This window comes from Neodiprion lecontei, chromosome 2 (genome assembly GCF_021901455.1).
Source record: "Neodiprion lecontei isolate iyNeoLeco1 chromosome 2, iyNeoLeco1.1, whole genome shotgun sequence".
Lineage (NCBI taxonomy): Eukaryota > Metazoa > Arthropoda > Insecta > Hymenoptera > Diprionidae > Neodiprion > Neodiprion lecontei.
The window spans coordinates 15656312-15678189 of NC_060261.1; the positions used below are offsets into that span (position 1 = coordinate 15656312).

Sequence of the window (21878 nt, forward strand, 5' to 3'; positions counted from 1 at the left end):
AAGAAACGTAGATGTACTAGTAATATAATATTTTCAGTAAAACTAGAATTATAAAAACTGTTCAGAAATTCTCAGAATATATCAAGGTTTTGAGGTAAAATTATTGAAATTAATTTTCTGCATAGAAATTGAGATATTTCTGATTAGAAATTGTAGAATTGATCGGATATTTGAAAGAAAACTGAGATTGTACTGTCAAAAAATCAAGTTTTGAGTAAATCCTAAAAATAATTTTTCCAGGGCAGCAATTTTATTTACGCCAATAATATTGAATACGAATGAACATTATCCCCATATAAAAGCAATGATTCTCATTCTCACTAAATTCGTATAACACAAGTTAATTTTAAGATATCAACAATTTGAGAAGACGTTTTATAGTTAGAACGTCCAAAATGATTAAATTCTAATGTTTTTCATACAGCTCCAGTATTTTTGGGTTTTTTTGGGCCACCGTAGATATTTAGTCTTCAGAGATCATTTAAAATTTTTTTTCAGAGGAATTATGTCTAGAGCAAACAAGAATAGATTTCTGTAAATATGGTCCAACAGATGTTCGGTAGTGGTTACATTTGCGCACTATAATTCTGTTATATTGCAAGATTTTATGAAAGTTTTAGGTAAACTCGTGTAATTTTGCTCAGTGTGTAAAATAAGTAAAAAATATTAGAACCAAATCGAAAATACCAGAGTTTAAGCAACTTGAATGTCTTCACTATAAAAAATTCTCTTAAATTCTTGATATCTTGGCTAGTATGATTATAATTTGATTGTATTGATTTAGATTTCGCAGTACGGATATCGTTTTATTCGTGTTCCCCATCATTGGACCAAATAACGTTACTGGATATTTTTAAGGCGAATCAGGTCTTTTATACATTAATTTTGGCAAGATCACATGAATCTTCATTTTTTTTTTAATCCAAAATCGTATTATTGTTTTACAAAATATCGTTTATAAATTGTTCTCATTTTGTTTTTCTCCATTTATATCTTTATATACATATATCTATATGAATTGTAAAAGTTAGAAAAATTATTTGTTTATGATGTATACGACTACACGTATGTATATAATATGTTTATAATAAATGCTATTAATATACATAATATCATATATTACATAGTTCGATTTCTAACGTTGTTACAAACTATGTACTCTCGCTAATAATAATAATTGTTTTGGTCGTTTTTCTGGCACAGGTTTTGTCCTAATTTTTTTTTTTTTTTTTGTACTGGACTTCTCTTTGAAGTACGGTAAAAGTTTATGTTCTTAATATTCAATTTAGTATCCGTTTTCGGTGCTATGCGTAATTGACTTTATTATTGGGATTTTATTTGGTAACAGTAGATTAAATTACGTATATTAATGAATTATATGTAAATCGTTTGTACAGTGCGTTCTGATTGTTCATTTGCATCTGTATTTTTGTCACTGGAGATTGATTCGTCATACAAACAGAATATGTAAATTATAGTCTTAGAGGTAGTGTCTTAGGTACTTTCTTTGATGCTTATTACAGCATATAATTATGAATATTAATTGATAAGGTAAATGGTTGTATAATTATATTTTTACCATGCATTTACTGGCCTTTGTGGTTAATTTGGTAGATCTCCAAATTCGTAAATAATGCTGCCTGACGTATGCAAATAAGTATAGAAAATATATTACAGGCGTTTGCATAGAACATTAATCCGATTCCCTGGTGAAATTATTTTTTGAAACTTCCAGAAATTTCTATGAATTTACTCAGAATGTACGACGGTTTCTCAAATCTGCGGATGATTCTCTGAAAAGTTTCATTAATTTCTGGAAATGTTGTTGAAGTGTTTAAATTTTTATGCAGAAAATTAATTTCAGCACTTTCATGGTTTTCTTGATATTCATTAAAAATTGATGTGAAAAGATTGTTGAAAATATTTTTCTACAGATTTGTGCAATTTTTTCAGCAGCAGTTCGGAAAAATTAAATCCGACTATTTCCTAAGAATTTATAATTTCTTTCATAGATTTTACCAGGTTTTCGTAACACGATTTCGTCAGAAAATACGCAGACACACCAGAACTCGGAACAGTTTCAGATTCGTGAGAGGTAATAAAGTTCTGAAGAAATGTGAGTTTTGTTAGAAATAGTCAGAAAGTCGAAAACTTGAAGTTTTTAGATTTTCAGTAAAAAAAAATAAAGAGTTCCGAAAGAATTTGAATTGTTCCTAAAATTTACTCAATTTTCACATAGAACTCGATTCAACCATAAATTTTAAGAAACTTAAAAATTAGCAGTATTTTAGATTTTCAATTAAATAGAAAATGAAATTCTAAAAGAACATAAATGTTCTTCCAAAAACTTTCTAGAATTTCGGGAAATTCATCCGATTTTATCGGAATAATTTCAACTTTTCCAGAAATAATAAAACTATTTTCTCAGAAAAGTGGTGAAATACAGAATAAGTATATTTCTGCAAAATTTATAAACAGAATTGTAAGAAATTTCTGAGAACTTCTTTTACCAGGGGAATCGCTAATACAACGCATATTTTCTTAAAATCTAAATCTTACTTTAAAGAAATATCGCAACGATAATTTACCTCGTTATTCTTTCACAGACGGTTATGTTGTATTGGTTGACTTCTTAAGCGAACGAGCTATTGCTTCAACTCTTTCCCGTTTTGGTACGATAATATTCAAATTATTCTTAAGTAAGCCCGTGTCGACTGTTGAGACGTATTTCTTAGGTGTCCGCATCTGTTTTCTCCTCCTATTAATCTCTTTGGAATATTTCGAATCCAATTTTGATTCTTGATCCATTTCTTGGAAGTAATTACGAATGTCTTCGGTTTCTGGTATTTGTTCTTCCACAGGATTAATTTGTTTTTCACATATTCTAGACAGCTCCTCATTTACCTTCATACGCTCTTCAATAATTGCACTTAAATTTGATTGCGTCCATTTCGGGTACGTCTGTTCATTCATAGACATCTTGGCGCCCACTTTCGTCGGTTCTTCTCCAATACTTGAACATTTTTCAGCAAACGAATGTGTAATTTCGTCTTGCAAAACCATTTCCTCCGGAATATCAAGAATTTCGGTTTTGATTTCATGCGAAAATTTATCCGCATGGATTGTGGATGCCAAAGTATTCAACTCTGTTTTACAGTATAACTTGTCATGATGATTATAATTTAAGATACCCTCAGTTTGAGTGAAAGAAATTTCGTCCTTAACGATCCTCTCGTTTCGATTGATACCATCATTCCCAACTCCTGTGAACGTATCCTTATTCCAAGAACTTCGTTGTTGATCTAATTTTATTGAACTCTTGGAACTAATTTTTTCATCGCTCGAAGAACACAGCAGGCTTAGCCGTTGTGGAGTTATTGCCGTTTGGTCGTTTTCAAATGCAGAACGAACATACTTGCTAAATTCCGGTTGATCCGGCATCAGGTTATGACTTTGCTGCAAGTGATTTCGCACAGATTTCATGCTACTATATCGTTTTTCGCAAATCAAACATTGCAAATGTTTCTTTCCTAAATGGGTAACGAGATGAGATCTGCAACAATTTCAGATAGGGAGTCATTACATGAGTCGAATGGCCAGTTTGAATGAAAGGGTAGGTCGACAAACAAACCGTTTAAAAAACGTGGAGGACTTTATTTTCGTTGAAAGCGATGAACACATACGAAACAACACTCCTGCTGTGCAATAAAAATGAATATTATCAAATTCGAATAACATAAGCTAATTAAGATATCAACAATTTTAGGAACGTATTTACAATCAGAAGGTTTGAAACGATTACACCACCGTTTTTCTTTATCTGATTCAAATGTTTTTGAACACAGTTTTCTCGCTCACCAAATCCCCACATATTCTCTGAAAAAGATTCAAGTGTCACATTATAGCTTAGTTCTGTACACTTTGGAGGTAACTTGAGTTTGGAGATAACTTGTAAAAAAAATTGTGAGTAAAAATTTTTTCGAGCAATCTCTGGATATCTTCACGGTGAAAATGAACTCAAAAACGTCAGAATCACATAAGAATACCTCTTCTCAAATTGTTTATATTGTAACTTGCGTGACTCGAATTTGTTCAGATTTATTTCTGTTGTGTCAAGGGATGCTGTTTCATTCGTGTTCACTATGATTGGCAAAAATAACATTGCTAGAGTATTTCAAATTTCTTTTCCTGTTTTCCTAACTTCTGATTCAGATAGTGAATGCCATTCTTCAATAATTCAAAATCCGTTTTACAACTTACTTCAACCTCCCTTCATGACAAAATACTTTGCCACAAACTGGACACCGGATAGCCATATTAGCGCGTGGAGCTTCTTGATGGACGAGAGCAACGTGCCTCTGCAAGTATTTCGCGCTGTTGAATGCCTTGCCACATTCGATGCAAATGGTTTGCGTTTGCCTGTCATGAATGGCCCTGTGTTCTTTTAGGGCAAAAGAATTGGTGAATGATTTAGAGCATATTTCACAGCTCAACAACCCCTCTCCAGTGTGTTTTCTTATGTGATACTTGAGCTTTTGTTTTTTGGTGAATGTTTGACCGCAATATGAGCAAACGCATTGTTCTTCTTTGGTGTGCACACGAATGTGAGAGTTACACGCGCCTTTGTCCGAAAACCGTTTATCACAAAATGTGCAGGTGTATGGCTTCTGCCCTGTGTGAATCCTGATGTGACGAACTAAATTACTGCGTTGAACAAACTCTTTTGGGCAATGTGGACAGCGATGCTTTGGTCCAACATGGATCAGTATATGTTCATGGTAGCTGTCCCTTCTCTGAAAAATGTTAAAAAGAACAAAGGGATGATGATTTTTATAACTTCTGATATCATCATATATTGCACAATGTGTAGTGCAACTCACGTTAAATATCTTTTCACAATATGGACAAGTGGAAGATTTGTCGGTTTTATGAAGCTGACGGTGTCCATAAAGGCCAGATTTGCTTGAAAATCCTTTTCCACAATCTGTGCATACAAACGGACTTTCTCCCAGATGATGTTCTTCGTAATGAACTTTCCTGAAAGAAAAAAACAGTAACAGTATTGGTTCGATATAGTATCTCATAGTGGAATTGTTTGCAGCAACACGGTTTTACTCAGAATGTAAATTTATAGCAGTTTCTCAAATATTTTAAAAAGTTCCTAACAAATTATAATAATCTCTCAGAATTCTGTGGTAGAAATACCTTAATTTCCGTGTAGGAAATTAATTTCAGTAGATTTATAAAAAAATCCTAATACTTCTCGTAATTTTCTAAAATGTTTTAATAATTCTAATTTTATTGAAGATATTCTTCTACAAATGCGTTCAGATATTTACAACTACATTACAGAAAAATTAATTTCAGTTGTATTCTAAGAATTTCCAATTTCTCTCAAACATCTGTCTCAGTTTTCGGTAACGAGATAATTCTTTTAGAAAATGAAGTTCAGAAAGAATATACGAGTGCTTTGCAGAAACTTTCTATAATTTCTCAAAACCCATCAGACGTAATAGAAATAATTCAAACTTTTTTCGAAAATCATACAGATTTTGTCGCCAATCTGTTAAAAGAAATGTTACACTTCTGAAATATTTCTAAAAAAAGTTTTGAGTGATTTCGTTTTTTTTTACTACACCTAACAATTACAAAATTCAAAATCGAGGTGCGCACCTGCTCTCCTTTGAGTCGAATTTCTGCTTGCAAAGCCTGCATCGAAAACCTTGTTTGTTATTATTAGGACTATGTTTCAATCTAATATGAGCTTTAAGAGCTCTGAGGTTTGACAGCTCTTTCCCACATTCATCGCATGGCTGTAGTTCTTTGGTTTTCTGGGCATGGGCGTTGTTGAAATGAATTTTTAAAGATTTTTTAGACCTCAATGTAACATGACATACAATACATCTGTAGATAACCAGTGTAGTGTGTTTTTTGAAGAAATGCGACCGCAACAAAAGCAAGTTTGGAAATGTCAACGTGCATTTCTTACATCTGTAAGACAAATCGTCAAACTCCAATTCACTTATTTCCCTTTTATGCCTACTTAACAAATGTGACGTGAAATCTCTTGTCGTTCTAAGTATGGTGGAACAGATGTAGCATTTGAAAGAATTGTCTTTTACATCTCTTCCATCTGGTAAGAAATCACTTTGGAAACTTGCATCTTCATTTCCATCTTCTTCTTTAATCTTAGCATCGCTTTCTGCAGTTCTTGCATTAGATTTGCTCTTCTCATGGTCTATTGCAACAATTTCTTTGATACCATCAAGAGAATGGGTTTCGATTGAAATAATACTTGTGGATTTCTTTTCACAAATATTTTTGTGCGTCTCAAATGCTTTCAAAGTGTAAAATACCAGGTTACAAGCATGACATCTATGACCTTTGTTAAAAATGTCAAAACTATGAATCGAATTTATGTGTTCCAAAAGGTTGTGTCTTGAACATGATCCCTTAAAAATGGCATTGCATATTTGGCACAATAATCTGTTGCAGATTTCGTTATTAACATCTTTTTCAGCTTCATTGGGGTTTGTTAAAAAGCATTCGACTTGATTAGGATCTGGATCTTTCTCCCCCCAATATCTTTCAGTGAAACAAGGATTCTCCCGTATCGATATGTCTTTACTCTTACTTTCGACATTCAATGATTTTGCTTCATACGGCGGAGTGATTTCGTCGGCCATAACAAACGCTAGATGCTGACTAGTCTATAATTTTCAATCTACTGGCTTGCTTTTCAACTGTTTTTTTCCTCAAGATTTGTTACGGGCTATGAAATCTTTCCAGTCATGACAGTTTCAATCTGTTCTTGCAAACTGCTAGAATCATTTTGCCATAAAATCACTCCTGGGTATTATTTGAAATTGTTTTTTTTTATCAATTCCTGTGTGACAAAAGTGTGTAGAACAGTAATCTGAATAAATTCGTTGGTTTTTACTTAAATTATGTGAACTTCATTCATCACAGTGATAAGCCCAATTTCGTAGAAATAAATCGTTTTCTGGAACATAGAAGAGTTACATTATCATATTTGTCACCAGGTTATTCAATGGCAAAGACTTGCATCTCAAATATTATACTTCATATATTTCATATTCCATAAACTTAGAATTTGAATATGACAACTTGCGGATGAAATTGAATTTCTGGAAACAGGAGATCCATAACAATTACTACTTTTGACAAGAAATGTAAATTATATTTTACAAGTATTAGTTTTCCGTAATTTCCATATTATTGATTACATAGTGTTGGGTTGAGTATAATGTGAGGGATAAGGATGAATGGATGGATTAATATTTAGCGAATTCTGGGAGAATAATACAAGAAATGTGGTGCAAAGAATACATATACATGTACATGTGTAGGGCATGTATAATATGCACAATTATGAGAATATGGAATAAATTACAGCTGAACAAACAGAAAAATATAGTTCATAGTTCGACAGCAAAACTTTAAGAAACAAAGGTAGTGAATTAAATAGAGACTAAATATCTCAAATTAGGAATGGAATTCGTTTGAAAAAAAAGAATACCGAGGTAACTAGAATGGATCAGGATATGATTTTAGAAATTTAAAATAGAATGTTTGGTAATGAAGATTGCAAGTTATTCCGTTACCGCCGTCGGATCAGCCTGATAATCCATTAGGCATAGCCACCCCACAGCCGATCACAAAAATGAATTACGAACGGCTGATCCGTCTTTTCTCAATTTCTAACTTTCTACACCGATGTGAGAATTATCAAATGTGCGCGATTCATTAGTGGATGGAATTGGACAAGATCTCAACAGCCAATCAATCGGTCAATTGAACTTGTCCCATTTCAGATTCTAGTTCATTTATTGGTTTGCTAAACTGGACAAGCTCCCAACAGCCAACCAAACTATGGTTTCAGCCTGACTCGATTCAGGCCGTGTTCGAAAATTGACTGACAGTACTGTCAGCAATCTTTCATCTCTTTTGCGCTTCCAAGTTCGTGGATAGCTCTGACTCTGACTCTCTAATTTACGAACACGGCCTCAGAATGTTGTCAGTAGAATTACTAGCGAACTTCATTATTCCTTTTTGTTCCATTATATTAAATTCCAACGTTGCTGTTTGTATTTTTAGCTATAAAGTAAATCCAATTTAAGTCAAATATTTAACGCATATAAAATCAGTTACTCCTGTAAAATCCTCACACTGCATCGTGTAATTTTTTTTTCTCTTATTCTATGATCATTCACTGCCCACTGCATTTCAATATCTTTGACTCAGAACTAGTCTCCACGTGTGTGCGGTTCATTAACAAAACTCTTTTCAACATGCGACTCTAGCGGTAAATATGAGAACTATGGAAAACAGGCCCGTAAAGCGGAACACCCTCTCCACTAGAGTTACAAGATCTGTATACACGACCGTGTTCTCGGCACTGATATCAGTGGTTCTCGGGCATTTTTCTTTTACGTTGATCTTCTGGCACATGATAATAAGTGATATGATTGGTCTATTCCGTTAGATCCTGCCAATCAAATCACCATAGACTTTAAAGATTTTTGTCAACGTTGTGTAAAGATCATATGTAAAGATGATTAGTTTGTAAGGTTTGTAGAATTGGACAATAGTACAACAGCGTAACACGTGTATTGGTTCTACAATTACCATATTTGACTATTTATTGCAGATATTTATTAATTTATTAGAAAAATGATTATACTGACAAACGATAATAATCCGAACGCGTTGAAATTGATTATCGGTTTGAAATTAGCCCAGCAGAGTGTTGAAATAAACACAGTGTCATGTCGAGGTTTGTAGTATAACCTATCAACTGGTGTTTCGAAACGTCAAAAATTCACAAAAGCTTGCTAGTAATCCAGATTAGTCTATAAAATTTGCTATAAAAATAACACGAAAATTGAAATGCGTTTGCATACATCACGTGTGTAGCAAATTATCCTGAAAATGGCGGTGAATTGAATAAAGATTCTATTATTGATCACCTTTTTTTTCAGACGCTGTATTAGGATATTTACCATCGCTGCAATTGCCTTCGGGGTCAAGTTTATTCAGCACTAGCGCAGCGCTTCAGTTTTTGATACCAACGCCTGAAGAATCTAGTGTTCTAATTAACAAATGGCTCGAGTGGGACATTTCTCAGTTACAGGTACTAGTGTATTTGACACAAAAAGTATCCTGGATTCGGTATCAGGAACAGAAACTAATTTACTTTTCGGATTTATAGCCTGCATTGGTTTCTTACGGGGGTTCAGGAAAATTAGACACTTCCCATAAACCTCGGATATGGTCTTTGCTAAAAGAGTTTAATAGGTGCCTGAAAAGCAAAGAGCGTTTGATAGAGGTATTGTTGTATTACATTTTAGTAAATTTAAGAAATCTCAATTTTGTTCAATACGCATCTAGCTCAGTTTGTTCAACTTAAGTTCTTTTCTTTATCTAGACCAATACTGTTTTGTCAGTGGCTGATGTTTCTATTTGGGTTTCTTTGTGGTCGACAATAGCAGCCGTTGAAGTCAGTAAGGAATTAACCAAAGAGTTTCCTCATGTCCAAGAATGGTTGAACAATCTTGAATCTCTTCCAGTAGTTCAGGTAAGAGTAACAATGTTCATTATCATTGGATATTATGAATTTAAAGAGCAGTATCTTTATTTACATTTCTTTATGATTGATATAAATTTCACAGTCAACTCTTGAATAGCATAAACAAAATAACAACTCAATTCGCCGTTAAGAATTCTGTAATTGATTTTGTACTTTCTAACAAAACGTCATAACCACAGTAAATATGTTGACATTCTTTTATTCTTACAAATTAAAATTGTGGTGAAATCTGAGATAGAAGTTGATGCATTCCATGTGCTAAAGTGATCAAAAACATTGTACATTACGTTCTTTAGGAATCATTGAAAGAATTTAAGTTTGAAAGAGGTATGAACGCGATAGGCAGTATACAGGCTGCTTCGTGGTTTCCACTTAATTCATACACAGGAGGAACCTTGAATAAACAATTATCAAATGAGGTAAGTGCTTAAAATATTGCAGTAACACAATCTCGGAATTTGAGCAAAAAAAAAATGATTTCTTTCACTACTAAAATCTTGTATTCCCTTTTGACCTTTATCCCAGCTGCTATCTCACTTACTGCTAAATTTACGTTTACTGATGAAAATGATTGTAATATAATTGGATATTCAGACCGATATTGTTGTAGAACTATTAGTTCTTGTAACTGCGTATTTATAAAATTATACTAGTCGAGTATAAAACGAGGAACTCAAGTTAAAAACTAATCGATTTTTTCCGCTGCTGTCCTTTTGTCGTAATATCATGTGAGTAATTATTTGTAAAAGTATCAAAATGGGCAAACGTGTGATTTTTGACTATGATAGTGACTACAATTTGCTCTCTCAGGTAAATACACCAAAGGAGAAAGAAGTAGCTTCCATCAGCGAAGAGGAAATACTGAATGTTAAGAAAAATTGGACATCCAAAGATTATCCTAATCTTAAAGAGCCATCGTATCCTGTGTGAGTGTCATAAACTATAAAGACAATAACCGAAAGATATTAAGCATTCTCACAGCACTGTTTTCCTTCTTTTTGCAACAGACTTCCTAAGAAAGGGGAAAAGAATATTCTGATAACATCAGCTCTTCCTTACGTCAACAATGTGCCTCATCTTGGAAATATTATCGGATGTGTTCTGTCTGGTGATATTTTTGCCAGGTTTGTGTGTACATACATCAATGCTGACATCAGCCACTTTATCTTGTTGAATTAATGTTAAATGTGGCTCAATTTATCTTGCAGGTATTGCAGGCAAAGAAATTATAATACGCTGTACATTAGGTAAATCTTTGTTCTTTATGTCGAGAAATATTTTCTTCCTATATCCATATTTATATCTGCAAAGTTATATTCACAGTTAATCTGTTCACACAGTGGTACTGACGAATACGGTACAGCTACAGAGGCTAAAGCGGTTGAAGAGAATATGACACCACAACAAATTTGTGACAAGTTTTTCAGTATTCACAATGATATATATCGATGGTTCAGCATAGGGTTTGATTACTTTGGACGTACAACAACTCCTGAACAAACAGAGTAAGATGTTGAAGCATTTGTAATTTCGCAAGGTAGTTAAAAGAAGGATAATAGTCGTGTTAATGCTTCGCAAAAACTTCTCTTTCCAGAATTGTGCAATCTCTATTCCTCAGGCTGAAAGACAAAGGATTCATAAACATGGAAACAATTGATCAATTGCTTTGCGAAAAATGCGACAGGTTTTTAGCGGACAGATTTGTAGAGGGAACTTGTCCAGGCTGCAAGTACGAAGATGCTCGCGGAGATCAATGCGATGGATGTGGTCATCTTGTGAATGCCACTGAATTGTTGAACCCGCGATGTAAAGTGTGCAATAATTCGCCGGTTATTAAACCATCGGTGCAATTTTTCCTCGATTTGCCTAAAGTAAATCTACTTTTTCAAGTTATCGTTAAAAACATGTTTGTTGTACGATATCGAAAGTTAAAATATTTGAATTTTAAACATCGCAAGCTTGGGAATATCCCACTTTTCTTACTTTACATCAGATCATCGGATTTCAATTTTATCGCGATTTGCCTGAAGCAAATATATCCTTTTATGAGATTGTCCTTTGAAACCCGTTTACTGTATTGCACAGAAAGTTCGAAATTTAGATTTTCCACTTTGAAATTCAGTTATCACACAAATTTTTTGCGATTTTTACCTTGATTCACTTGAAATATAGATGAACCACTTAAGAATTTTTAACTCAAACATCTCTATATCTGTCAGTGCGTAGATTGTCCGCGTTGTTTGCCCTTATTAAATTCCTTTCAAAAATGGAAAAAATTTTGTTCAGATAGAACCAATATTAAAGAAGTGGGCTGCGAAAACCGAAGGCGAATGGTCGCCAACAGCAAGAGTTGTTGCAAAACCTTGGCTGCGTGACGGTCTGAAGCCACGCTGTATAACGCGAGATTTGAAATGGGGCATACCCGTGCCGATCGAGGAGTATAAAAAAAAAGTATTTTACGTTTGGTTCGATGCGCCAGTTGGTTACATAAGTATTACGAAACGGTACACGAAGGATTACGAGCAATGGTGGAAGCCGAAGGACCATGACGTGAGCTTGTACCAATTTATGGCGAAAGATAACGTTCCATTTCACGCAATTATGTTTCCAGCATCGTTGTTGGCTGCCGACAATGGACACACATTAGTAAACCACATTATGGCAATTGGTGGGTAAAAGTTGATAGACGTCCAGTCATCGAATATTTGTGAAAATTAGGGATTTCAAACGTCACATATTTCATTTCTAGAGTACTTGAATTACGAGGATACAAAATTCTCGAAATCCCGAGGCATCGGCGTGTTTGGAACCGATGCTAGAGACACGGGCATTCCAGCTGATGTATGGCGATTTTACCTCGCTTACATAAGGCCAGAAAGTCAGGATTCTAACTTCAATTGGGTCGACCTGGCTACAAAAAATAATAGCGAATTACTCAACAATCTTGGTAATTTTGTCAACAGGTGAGTGAAAAATAATTTTGTGCACCCTCAAGATCAAAGGTCGATCAATAATTTTGCAAACAATTTGCCAAGTCCACTTATTGAACAAAAGCGGATTTTAAACAATTGAAAACAATAGAATATTTAAATCCGAACAAATCCATTTTTTCGATTTCAAATTTACAATTGAATGTGTTTTTTTACCAATGAATGAGTGGTTATTAAATAGAATGGATTGACAGGTATTGTTACAGGTTTGAGAATCAAGTAATCATAAATAGAGCGTAACTCAAAGTGCTTCAAGAATCATATTCGAGACTGCAAAAACATTCCGAAACTTTCATCACGGATTGAACTAAGTTTATAGCAATTGAATTAATTATCGCTAAAAGTTTCCAATAGACAACTAGAAAAGTGCTAATGTTAGTGACAGATTTACACAGATTCCAATTGTCGCAATATTCAAATAGAAACAAATGGATATGAATATAGAATTGCTCAAGACGTATTCGAACTCCACTACAGGTGAATTTTAATTTGTATGAACGAATCAAATAGGAATGGATAAAAAGAATGGTATATTACAGATTGGATTGAATTGAAACTGCGATAGAGTTGAAATATAAAAATATAAAAAAGAACCAAATCACTAGAGGCATATTCAAAGCTAGGAAATAATTGATTTGATACTACATAATCAGTTTTCTTATAAAGTTTGGATGGGCAAACATCAAACCGAATTTGTTTTAATAGATTATAATCTTTTGTAGTTTACTGGGTGCAATAAGACAATACTGATGACATTTCTCTGTTTATCTTAAGAGCGCTGACCTTTGCTGAGAAAAACTTTGGATCCAAAGTCCCACCGATGGAACTTCGGGAAGACGATCTCATTGTACTTGCTCTTGCCCAAAGAGAACTTTCACAGTATGTGGCAGCATTGGAGAAAGCAAAGATGAGAGACGCTCTCAGACACATTTTAGCGATATCCAAACACGGAAATCAGTACATGCAATCACAAGAACCTTGGGTCAAAATCAAGGGCTCTGACGACGACAAGTAAGTTAATGCAGTGACAAAAAATGTAACTGATTTTGCAGTTTCTTTCATAATCAAATTTTTTGCATTTGAACAGAAAAAAGGCCGGTACTGTCATTGGCGTCTGCTCAAATTTGGCCTGTCTTCTATCTGCATTGTTGGGCCCATACATGCCCAGTACATCTCGTGAATTGCGAGCGCAATTGGGCCTGGATAAAATCAGCTACGGCTACATTCCGGACACTATTATGACCTTTTTACCAGCCGGGCATAAGATAGGAAAACCATCGCCACTTTTCAGTAAAATTGAAGATCAACAAGTTGAATTGTTGAGGAAAAAATATGCTGGTAAACAAGACTCACCATCCCGAGAACTAAAATCAGTTATCCCTGCTGCTGCAACAGATACTGCTGCATTAGAAGCTGCGATTGTCAAGCAGGTCTGTGATTCAGCCAACTTCCTGACATGAGGATGTAAGGACAAAGAACATACTTTGATCATTATCAGTATTATTATTTTTTCATAGGGCTTGCTTGTAAGAGATTTGAAAGCTAAAGGAGACAAAACTATTTGGCAACCGCAAGTTCAAATCCTACTGCAACTGAAAAAACAGCTGGCTGAACTCACCTCTTCCACAGCAAAAATTAACAGTCAGTCGACGCCAGTGAATGCAAAGAAGTCTGTATCTGCTGCAACCTCTGAACTAAACGGAGATGGTGGACAAGACGTTGCTACTCTAGAAGCTGCAATTGCGAAGCAAGTATGTATTTTGCAATTTTACTGGACACAAAAGGAAAATAAATTGTGTGTTAAATAATTGAAACCATTACTGAAAATTTTTCTGACTGTTAGCGTATTGATATTTTGTGCAACTGTGTTTTGTTTAGGGACTTCTCGTTAGGGACTTGAAAACCAAGGGCGATAAAAGTGTCTGGCAACCGGAAGTGGAAATTTTACTTAATTTAAAGAAGCAATTAGCCAGCATAACCGGTGCTCCGGTCTCGGCCGCCAATGACAAAAAGTCAAAGAAGAAAAAATAGTTTCACTTCGAGAATACTTTACTGCGAGATTCAATAAATTATTTAATGTGAGATTCAATAAATTATTTAAAAAACAGTATTTGTTTTTATACATGAAACTTGTCTGCATTTATTTTTCTCCCTTTCTAAATATTTCTGCAAGATGAATGCATGTGATCAATTATTTTCATTAAGGTTCAAAATTCCCGTTGGAACCGTAAGAAATTCAATATAGCAAACATAATTTTATGGATGATTCATGCGGCGTGTCTGAATCATCAGTTAGGAAAAGAGAGAAAACCGTTTAGAAAATCTTCAATAGTATTATTCATGCGAAAGATTATGAATACTAATGGAACAACATCCCTGCAATGTAATAGAAACGATCTGTAACGAATTTGAATAACACAAGTTAAGGTATCAACAATTTCACAAGAGATTTTAGCAATGTTCAGAATACTCGAGTAATATTCTGGTACTTCTGATTCCATTCTCATGTCTTAGGCTTATTTTGTTTACCATAGAGATCTCCAAAGATCGACTAAAATGTTTTTCTATAAATCGTTATCTCCAGAGTGGATAAAAATGAATTTTTGTAAGTACGGTAAAACAGATTTTCGTCTGCAATAACATTTGCACGTTCTAACTATACGATAACGTTAAATTTCTTGAATAATTTATAGACCATTTATGGAGACATAGCTGATGAGCAAAATGAGATTAAAAATATTAGAATCAGTCCAAACCACCAGAATTTAAGTATTTCTGAACGTACCAAACATCCTTTTCTCAAAATGTGATATATCAGCTTGTGTTATTTGAATTTTCCAAGTATCATTTCTACTACTTAGCAAGCATGTTGTTTCATTCGCGTTCACCATCATTGGCACAAATTGGAAAGGCGCATTTATATTGATTCCAGTCCTCATGCGAATATAGTATTTTTCCTGACTCCGTGCGCAAATTTCCATTTTACCTACCCAAATAAGTACGCGTACTCGCTAGGCTAGGGCGATAAACTCAACTCGTGCGGGAATCACTTATTTTGCGCACTACTTCTGCAATTTACTATTTAAACAGCGGTAGTGGTGTGAAAAACTTTTCTGCAACGCTATTGGCTGCTAGCGGTGTGAGAAAGTTTTCTCGCACGACTGTTTACAAGATTTCCTTAAGTGCCTGTGGACAGTGCATAATACAGAACTTTCGGTGCGGGTGTTGGAAAAAAATATTTAAATTCCACACGCTTTGTTGCATTTTCATTGTATGTAATGAATATTGCTAAGTCTATTATTATGTTGTGTACGCAATCAGACGCATATTTCGATTATTTCAATCAGACAGTTCAGGCCTGTTTTATAAACTAATCCTAATCAAATCCTAATCATTGAGAATAGCGTGCCCAATGTTTTTCTTTTTCTTTGTCTTTGTTTTGAATACGAAAGAGAGATTGAGAACGAATCATGCGTGTTTGATTATCAGTCAAACGTAGCAAAAAAGGGAATTAAAAAAGCATTGAGAATCAGAATGAATTCTTAATTTGTACCACTTTAAAACATGTTTCTTCAGGATTACATTTCTGCTTAATTAGTTCAAAATTTTAAGTTAAGAGGTAAAATTTCTCATTGTATCTAACAACAAGCATCAATGACACGTGCCGGGTGCAATAATAAATGATCAAAATTAATTTTATTTTGAAGAATCTTGTGATTTGAAGATCAGATTTTCCCAAAGGCAAATCATTGAGGCCAGAAAAATACCAACGAACAAAATGATAAACGCAGGTGCCGTTGTTAAGATGGAAATACTTTGTAGTATGAAAGAGTCACGGATGCACATTGGCTTTCGAGCCATCCAGCGTTTTTGTTGCCGAGTCAAGAGTCCTGCGCTTGATAGCTTCAATGCACTGGAACAAAATACACCAGAAAACAATTATTGTTTCGACCAAGATACTGTTGAGTTCATTTGTCTGACTTGTTACCCAATCTTTGCCATTTCAGTGAAAGGACTGTTGTGTCTACCCGACAGTGACATCATCTGAGGTCGAAATAGGTGAACTTCCGTTAGTTCACAGATCATTTGGTTGGTAAACAATCTCTCTACATAAGGATACCCGGTGTTTGGATCTGTGTGGTAAGCGAAGCCACCCTTAGCAACCCTTGCGAATCCTTCTTCCAGCGGAATGTATCGCGTTCTGTCTGCCAGAGGTTTCCATCGCTTGACGTAGAACTCCTTGATCTCCCAGTCTTTTTGAGCCTAACAGTAAATTTACAGGCATCGCTTCGTTATCTGGTACGATGTAAAAGTGCAACAAACATATTGAATTTACCGTCAATCCGAAGTTCGTGTACGTAATTGGTTCCGCTGCAATCTGTAAATTAGACTGTGCAAGCTGGTGCATTGAGTCGTTCATTTTTTCCAGCGGTTGATTCAGTTGAGCAGATACAACACTCGCCGAATAATAGTTGTAAATCAAGATGCTGAAGTATAGCAAATTCAATACCACTAATCGGCTAGAAATGGACGTAGGAACGAGCAGTGAGCCTGCGAGAAGATATGTCACATACAATGTTAAAACCAGCTCCTGCGTTCCAGGCTTTTACAATTCATTCACCTTGCTGACACATGATACCCGTTGCGACAAATCCTACTTCAATCCAGGTGTTGAATCGGTCCTTGACAAGCTCAACTTTCAAAGTCAGACCCAGTACAATTACGGAAATCGTAACTACAACTGCGGTAACGATCCAAGATTTCGTGGAAAATGGACGAATAAACTCATCGCTTACCCTCGATGCCATTGATCGAAACATGAAGCAGGTTCTGTCATGACCGTAAAAAATTAAGATTTAATCGAAAAAGTAAGAATATTTTATACAGGATGGAGCTTAATAGCCGCGTTAAGATTAGGTTCAATGTATTCGCCTTAGGTTGGGCTAAAAAAAAAAAAATTATTTTCGAACCGCCCATCTCTTCATCGGTTAGAGTTAAGAAAATATTATCTTGGTACTTTTTTATAGAGCGTAAAATTTCCTATAAGAATCTGTATTTGAACAGTTTATAAGTCAAGCCGTTTACGCGAAAGAATATCATATTTGGCTGAAATATTCTATTTGAGATGCTCTATCGAAATTTTGATGGGGGTTTGAAAATATTAATTTTTTTTTGGTACACCCTAGTATACCTCCATGGCCAAACAGGATGAATGGCCTTAATTAGGATTGCACGTTCTTTGAATAGAAGCGCTGGAGTAGCCGAAATGTCGGCTTCACTTCGATGAAGAATCCCCACCATGCCAAGATGTGTACCGTTTTCAGTCACTTGGTCCCAAAAGCTTGTCTCTTCAATGTCCATTCTATATGTAGAATGTTTGTAGTAAAATAATGTGCATCCAGTAACGGCTTTTAAATTTCATCATTTCTGTTCATAGAGTAAATATCCTTGACAGTACCTTATATTCTACGAACATCTGAAAGCACTTAATTGTCTACTTTACCTAAATTCTTGTGGTCAAATAATAACGTACGGGAGTATCATATATGTATACCTATTAGTTCAATTGGCTTACGTGAAGTTGAAAATATCTCCCAAATGCGATAAAATGGCAAACCCGAACTTAGTCATACTGTCCAATGCTTTTGTAGTGTGATCTTGCAAGTATTCTTCAATGCTCATATCATCGGGTCTGTATTGTGTCTAAAAATCACCGTAATTCAACCCTTTTTTTCACGATCATCAACGGCGGCCAAGTAAGTGAACATACCGCACACGAGGCATTAAAGCTGCATCGAACTTACAACAGCAATTACTTTCAGCTGCAATCCATGAAAATTTGCTCTTCTCTGGTATTTCTCTTGATTCAAGGTGACGTTGAACCCTGTCTCATTATGCCAAGAAGCAAGTTCTGTAACATTCAGTTTCCCGCCCCGTTCTTTGGCCGGGTTGTAAACGTCGTACAAGGTATATTCATTAAGCCTCGGTGTGGCAATAACCAAATCAGTGCCAATACTAAATGTTTCATCATGTAGTAAGTCTACACTTTCATTCAGGTTTTCACCAAATAATAGCCAGATGTAGGAGTCGTTGAAGGTTCGAAGTTTCGAACTCTGTACATTCCAACTCAAAAATTGTCACAATATTCTTCAATTCAAGTTTAGTTAGTTCAAAGATGATAGTTTCAACATTATACCTAATTGACTTAAATCGTTTTTACTTCGCTTGATATTCTCAAGATGTCTACAATAGCTTACCTCTGTCAAAATGAACTCACTGTATTCACTTCCGCAATTTAAATCCAGAAAAACTCCAAATTGCGAATAGGTTGCAGCCATCACTTTTTCCAGAGAGAATTCGAACCCAGGGTAGAAAATTGCCACTCTCATTCCTTCGCTGCTCAGCATCTTGTTAAATTCCAAATCACCTACGATCAATGAAATCGGGTTAATAAACAGACTGTCCAAGTACGTTCGAGGTGAAATAATGAAGGAAATCTTACGTGACGCGTGTTCACACAAGAAGGCAACGACACTCGGCACTTGCTTGTAGAAAAAATAATCTCTCGCCAGTTCGTTTCTCGCAGCAAATAATCTCGCTATCAGAGTGAAAAATGTGAACCATTGTACTTGCATCGTCCGTGCTTGATGGTGTATGGTGTTACTATGTTTGGGAGCTCGCGTTTATCAACATTAGTATCTCACAATTTTCATATATTTCGTATAGAAGGGATAATTTAAAAATGAATAGATACAGATCAATTCGCACTGCGGTTGAAACGATTGTGCTAATTTGTTTCAGGAAACAGTACGAACCTCGACTTGTGGGAATCATGTATTAGTATCAAGTTTACATTCGATTACCGCAAACTCATTTCCGATTCAGTTTGTACTGACAGTTTCACTGTACGTCAAATGCGATAGGTATGTTTAGCGAGGTGAATCTTGGTGTGATAAGTTAGTATCTGTCATATTTGATCAAAGCTCTAGTTGCTTTCATAATTCACACAGATTCTATTTTACCTGAAAGTAAAGCAAATACGGTTACTATACTGCACGACTGGAGTACAAAAGTACTGAAGTTCAACTCCATCACAGACTATTTTCATCACTACTGAAGTACACTGATACTTGGGGGAAAAACTGTTCTTAAAAAAGTTTCATTACATGCAAAACGAATCACAAGAAATACCTCATATAATTATTAGATGCATTATAATATCGATTATTGCAGTGGACTGGTCACGAGTGAAATATCCGATATATAGTTGTTCAATTCTTGCTGTACGCGAAACGGAATTAGCGTCCAGTGTATATAAGAGATAAAAACTTTATTTTTGATATGATCTTCTGGTACAGATTCGATTTAGTTACATTATAGACCTTCTGGTAGTAGTGTGTGATGTACGAGGGGCTATCGTAGTTTTTTTTTGCGAAGACGAACTGGTCCGATATCTGCGCTATTCGGAGCTCGAGCCGCAAATGCCACGCTCGCTTCTACGCAGCTCGGGCAGCCTCGCTCGGTGCGCGAACTCGCCGCCGCGCATGCGCAATACCGGCCAAGACGGTTTACTTGGCTAATTCGCTGAAAGTTAACTGGCTAAAGTAATTACCCGACCAAAATAGTTCAAAGAAAATGGATAATCAGGTAATTTTAACCGGCCAAACCTGAAAATGCAGAAAATCGACAAGTAAATGAATTTCTCACCTTTCGGATTCGAACTTCTGACTAAAATACCACATATATAGACGGTTGTCGCTTACAATCAGAGAAGTTTTTAAACGAATCCAAGTTTAATATTACTCAATTAATAGACTAACTACAGTTGGGAAATAATACACATTAGATTATACGAGAATATGCAGAGCTTAGTGAGTGACTTTGAAAAGTTAACACAAACAAGTATCACGATTCGAAGATCGTTAATTTTTATTCTTAGCTTAGCTGATTATGATTGATTTATCAACTTTTTAGATACCTTGGGCAATTGGATCACAATAATTCTTTAAAGGTAATATAATAAAACTGAGTCCAGTTCCAGCAAGCTCGAATCTGAATGGTGAAAAATTTATTTGCTTGTTGATTTCGTACATTTTTAGGTTTAGCCGGTGAAAATTAGCTGATTAGCTAGTTTGGGCCGGATAATTATCTTTGTACTAAGTACAAACGCTCGCAGTCCGCGATCGAATTGACATATTTTAATGACGAATTACGAATATAGTAGGGCGATTTCGTAGAGATTTACGATTATTTGAGTAGCGCGATACAAATCTTCCATTTACTGAATTGCTTTTTCATTTATCGATTTTGAGATAACACATAATTAGTCAAAGCTCTGCTATAAGCTTTTCGAAAGCTATAATCTAAGAATGTATCATAAAAATTCTGGTTTCTGTACCGATTCTCACTTTCTGCGACGCAACCGGGGTGGCCAGTATCGACCATACAAACTTATCACAATTCGCGAAATAGTTAAACAGCACGCTAATGACACAATTACGTATAATTTACCACAATTCATTTGAACAATCAACAAATAATAACATCTAACGCATTAGGGGAAATTACAAGCACGAGCAAATTCTGTTACTCCTCTGTGTTTACTTATGTTTATAATTTTCTACACATTTCTATACTATTCTATTCTACATTATTACATACCTATGTTGAATGTTAAATATTGGCTTAAAATTTGTCACATTTTTCTCAGAAATCTATCTGAAATATGTTTTCAGAAAGTTCTGATGAAAATTCTGTATTATTTGTGAGAAAGTTTGAATTATTCTATACTCGTATAGTAGCTCTTCTGCTGTTTCCCAGTTTTTCCGAAAACTATGAGGCCGCAAATTTCAAGTCTTGCGGAGCAACTACGAGCGGTCCTAGAGCAATTAGTAACAATTATCAGATTTTCCACATCTCCATCCGTTTAGGCGACAATCTCACGGAAAAAAATTCCAACTTGGATGTAAATTCGTACCCCTAACTTTTTTCTTATGGGAAATTAGCATTATCTATGAGTTGGGGGTACGAATTTACCCCCAGGTTGGGTTTTTTTTCCGTGAGGGCATATCAAATCGAATTCCTCCACACTTCGCTTCTCGAAATGCCCCTCTTCGGTTTTTCCATGCAGAAGCTATTCCAAAAAATACTAAAGTAATTGGGAGCAATTAGGGAGCAATTAAGAGCAAATTTCATTTTGTTTGAATAACCGTCGGTTTGTTCCAAACACTTATTCGAATTTGACTTTATTTTACTGAGAGTCAAGTGCCAGAACCGTT

General features: G+C 35.1%; 3 protein-coding genes across 7 annotated transcripts; 1 reads left to right on the forward strand and 2 right to left on the reverse strand.

The window, feature by feature from the left end:
- Positions 1-1159: 1159 nt before the first annotated feature.
- On the reverse strand, positions 1160-7725 carry LOC107223339 (zinc finger protein 808). Of its 3 annotated transcripts, none has more exons than XM_015662993.2 (5): positions 7626-7725; positions 5674-7003; positions 4881-5037; positions 4261-4793; positions 1160-3553 (listed from the first exon to the last, which is right to left on the reverse strand). In XM_015662993.2, exons 2-5 carry the CDS (start codon positions 6684-6686, stop codon positions 2611-2613), a joined length of 2646 nt encoding a protein of 881 aa, XP_015518479.2. In that variant the 5' UTR covers positions 6687-7003; positions 7626-7725; the 3' UTR covers positions 1160-2610. The 3 variants fall into 3 exon arrangements, with proteins under 3 accessions (XP_015518479.2, XP_046587296.1, XP_046587297.1); XM_046731340.1 differs by having other exon boundaries at positions 7541-7725; XM_046731341.1 differs by lacking the exon at positions 1160-3553 and adding an exon at positions 3590-3876.
- An 868-nt stretch (positions 7726-8593) lies between these two features.
- Positions 8594-14729, forward strand: LOC107223333 (methionine--tRNA ligase, cytoplasmic). Of its 2 annotated transcripts, none has more exons than XM_015662983.2 (16): positions 8594-8797; positions 9003-9154; positions 9233-9349; positions 9449-9598; positions 9907-10029; positions 10421-10536; positions 10618-10734; positions 10819-10857; positions 10951-11115; positions 11205-11481; positions 11897-12278; positions 12360-12573; positions 13375-13611; positions 13688-14030; positions 14118-14351; positions 14479-14729. In XM_015662983.2, the coding sequence occupies exons 1-16, from the start codon at positions 8695-8697 to the stop codon at positions 14629-14631; spliced, it is 2922 nt and encodes a 973-aa protein (XP_015518469.1). In that variant the 5' UTR covers positions 8594-8694; the 3' UTR covers positions 14632-14729. The 2 variants fall into 2 exon arrangements, with proteins under 2 accessions (XP_015518469.1, XP_046587167.1); XM_046731211.1 differs by having other exon boundaries at positions 10436-10536.
- Positions 14730-16158: 1429 nt separating this feature from the next.
- On the reverse strand, positions 16159-19559 carry LOC107223323 (ionotropic receptor 75a-like). Of its 2 annotated transcripts, XM_015662973.2 has the most exons (9): positions 19103-19559; positions 18858-19027; positions 18405-18713; positions 18176-18303; positions 17792-17962; positions 17222-17430; positions 16937-17151; positions 16589-16863; positions 16159-16513 (listed from the first exon to the last, which is right to left on the reverse strand). In XM_015662973.2, exons 1-9 carry the CDS (start codon positions 19233-19235, stop codon positions 16297-16299), a joined length of 1827 nt encoding a protein of 608 aa, XP_015518459.2. In that variant the 5' UTR covers positions 19236-19559; the 3' UTR covers positions 16159-16296. The 2 variants fall into 2 exon arrangements, with proteins under 2 accessions (XP_015518459.2, XP_046586236.1); XM_046730280.1 differs by lacking the exon at positions 19103-19559 and having other exon boundaries at positions 18405-18538; positions 18858-18867.
- Between the last annotated feature and the right edge of the window lie 2319 nt (positions 19560-21878).

What these genes read in the sequence shown, in the direction of transcription:
- LOC107223333 (XM_015662983.2), top strand. Translation starts at nt 8,695, where the DNA reads ATGATTATACTGACAAACGATAATAATCCGAACGCGTTGAAATTGATT. An exon ending in TATAATACGCTGTACATTAG is followed by an intron (nt 10,858 to 10,950) that starts GTAAATCTTTGT and finishes CTGTTCACACAG; the next exon opens with TGGTACTGACGAATACGGTA. An exon ending in CTTGGTAATTTTGTCAACAG is followed by an intron (nt 12,574 to 13,374) that starts GTGAGTGAAAAA and finishes GTTTATCTTAAG; the next exon opens with AGCGCTGACCTTTGCTGAGA.
- LOC107223339 (XM_015662993.2), bottom strand. Translation starts at nt 6,686, where the DNA reads ATGGCCGACGAAATCACTCCGCCGTATGAAGCAAAATCATTGAATGTC. An exon ending in TTCGACTCAAAGGAGAGCAG is followed by an intron (nt 5,038 to 5,673) that starts GTGCGCACCTCG and finishes TTTTTCTTTCAG; the next exon opens with GAAAGTTCATTACGAAGAAC. An exon ending in ATTGTGAAAAGATATTTAAC is followed by an intron (nt 4,794 to 4,880) that starts GTGAGTTGCACT and finishes AACATTTTTCAG; the next exon opens with AGAAGGGACAGCTACCATGA.
- LOC107223323 (XM_015662973.2), bottom strand. Translation starts at nt 19,235, where the DNA reads ATGCAAGTACAATGGTTCACATTTTTCACTCTGATAGCGAGATTATTT. An exon ending in GTGAGTTCATTTTGACAGAG is followed by an intron (nt 18,714 to 18,857) that starts GTAAGCTATTGT and finishes TGGAATGTACAG; the next exon opens with AGTTCGAAACTTCGAACCTT. An exon ending in ACACGAACTTCGGATTGACG is followed by an intron (nt 16,864 to 16,936) that starts GTAAATTCAATA and finishes ATTTACTGTTAG; the next exon opens with GCTCAAAAAGACTGGGAGAT.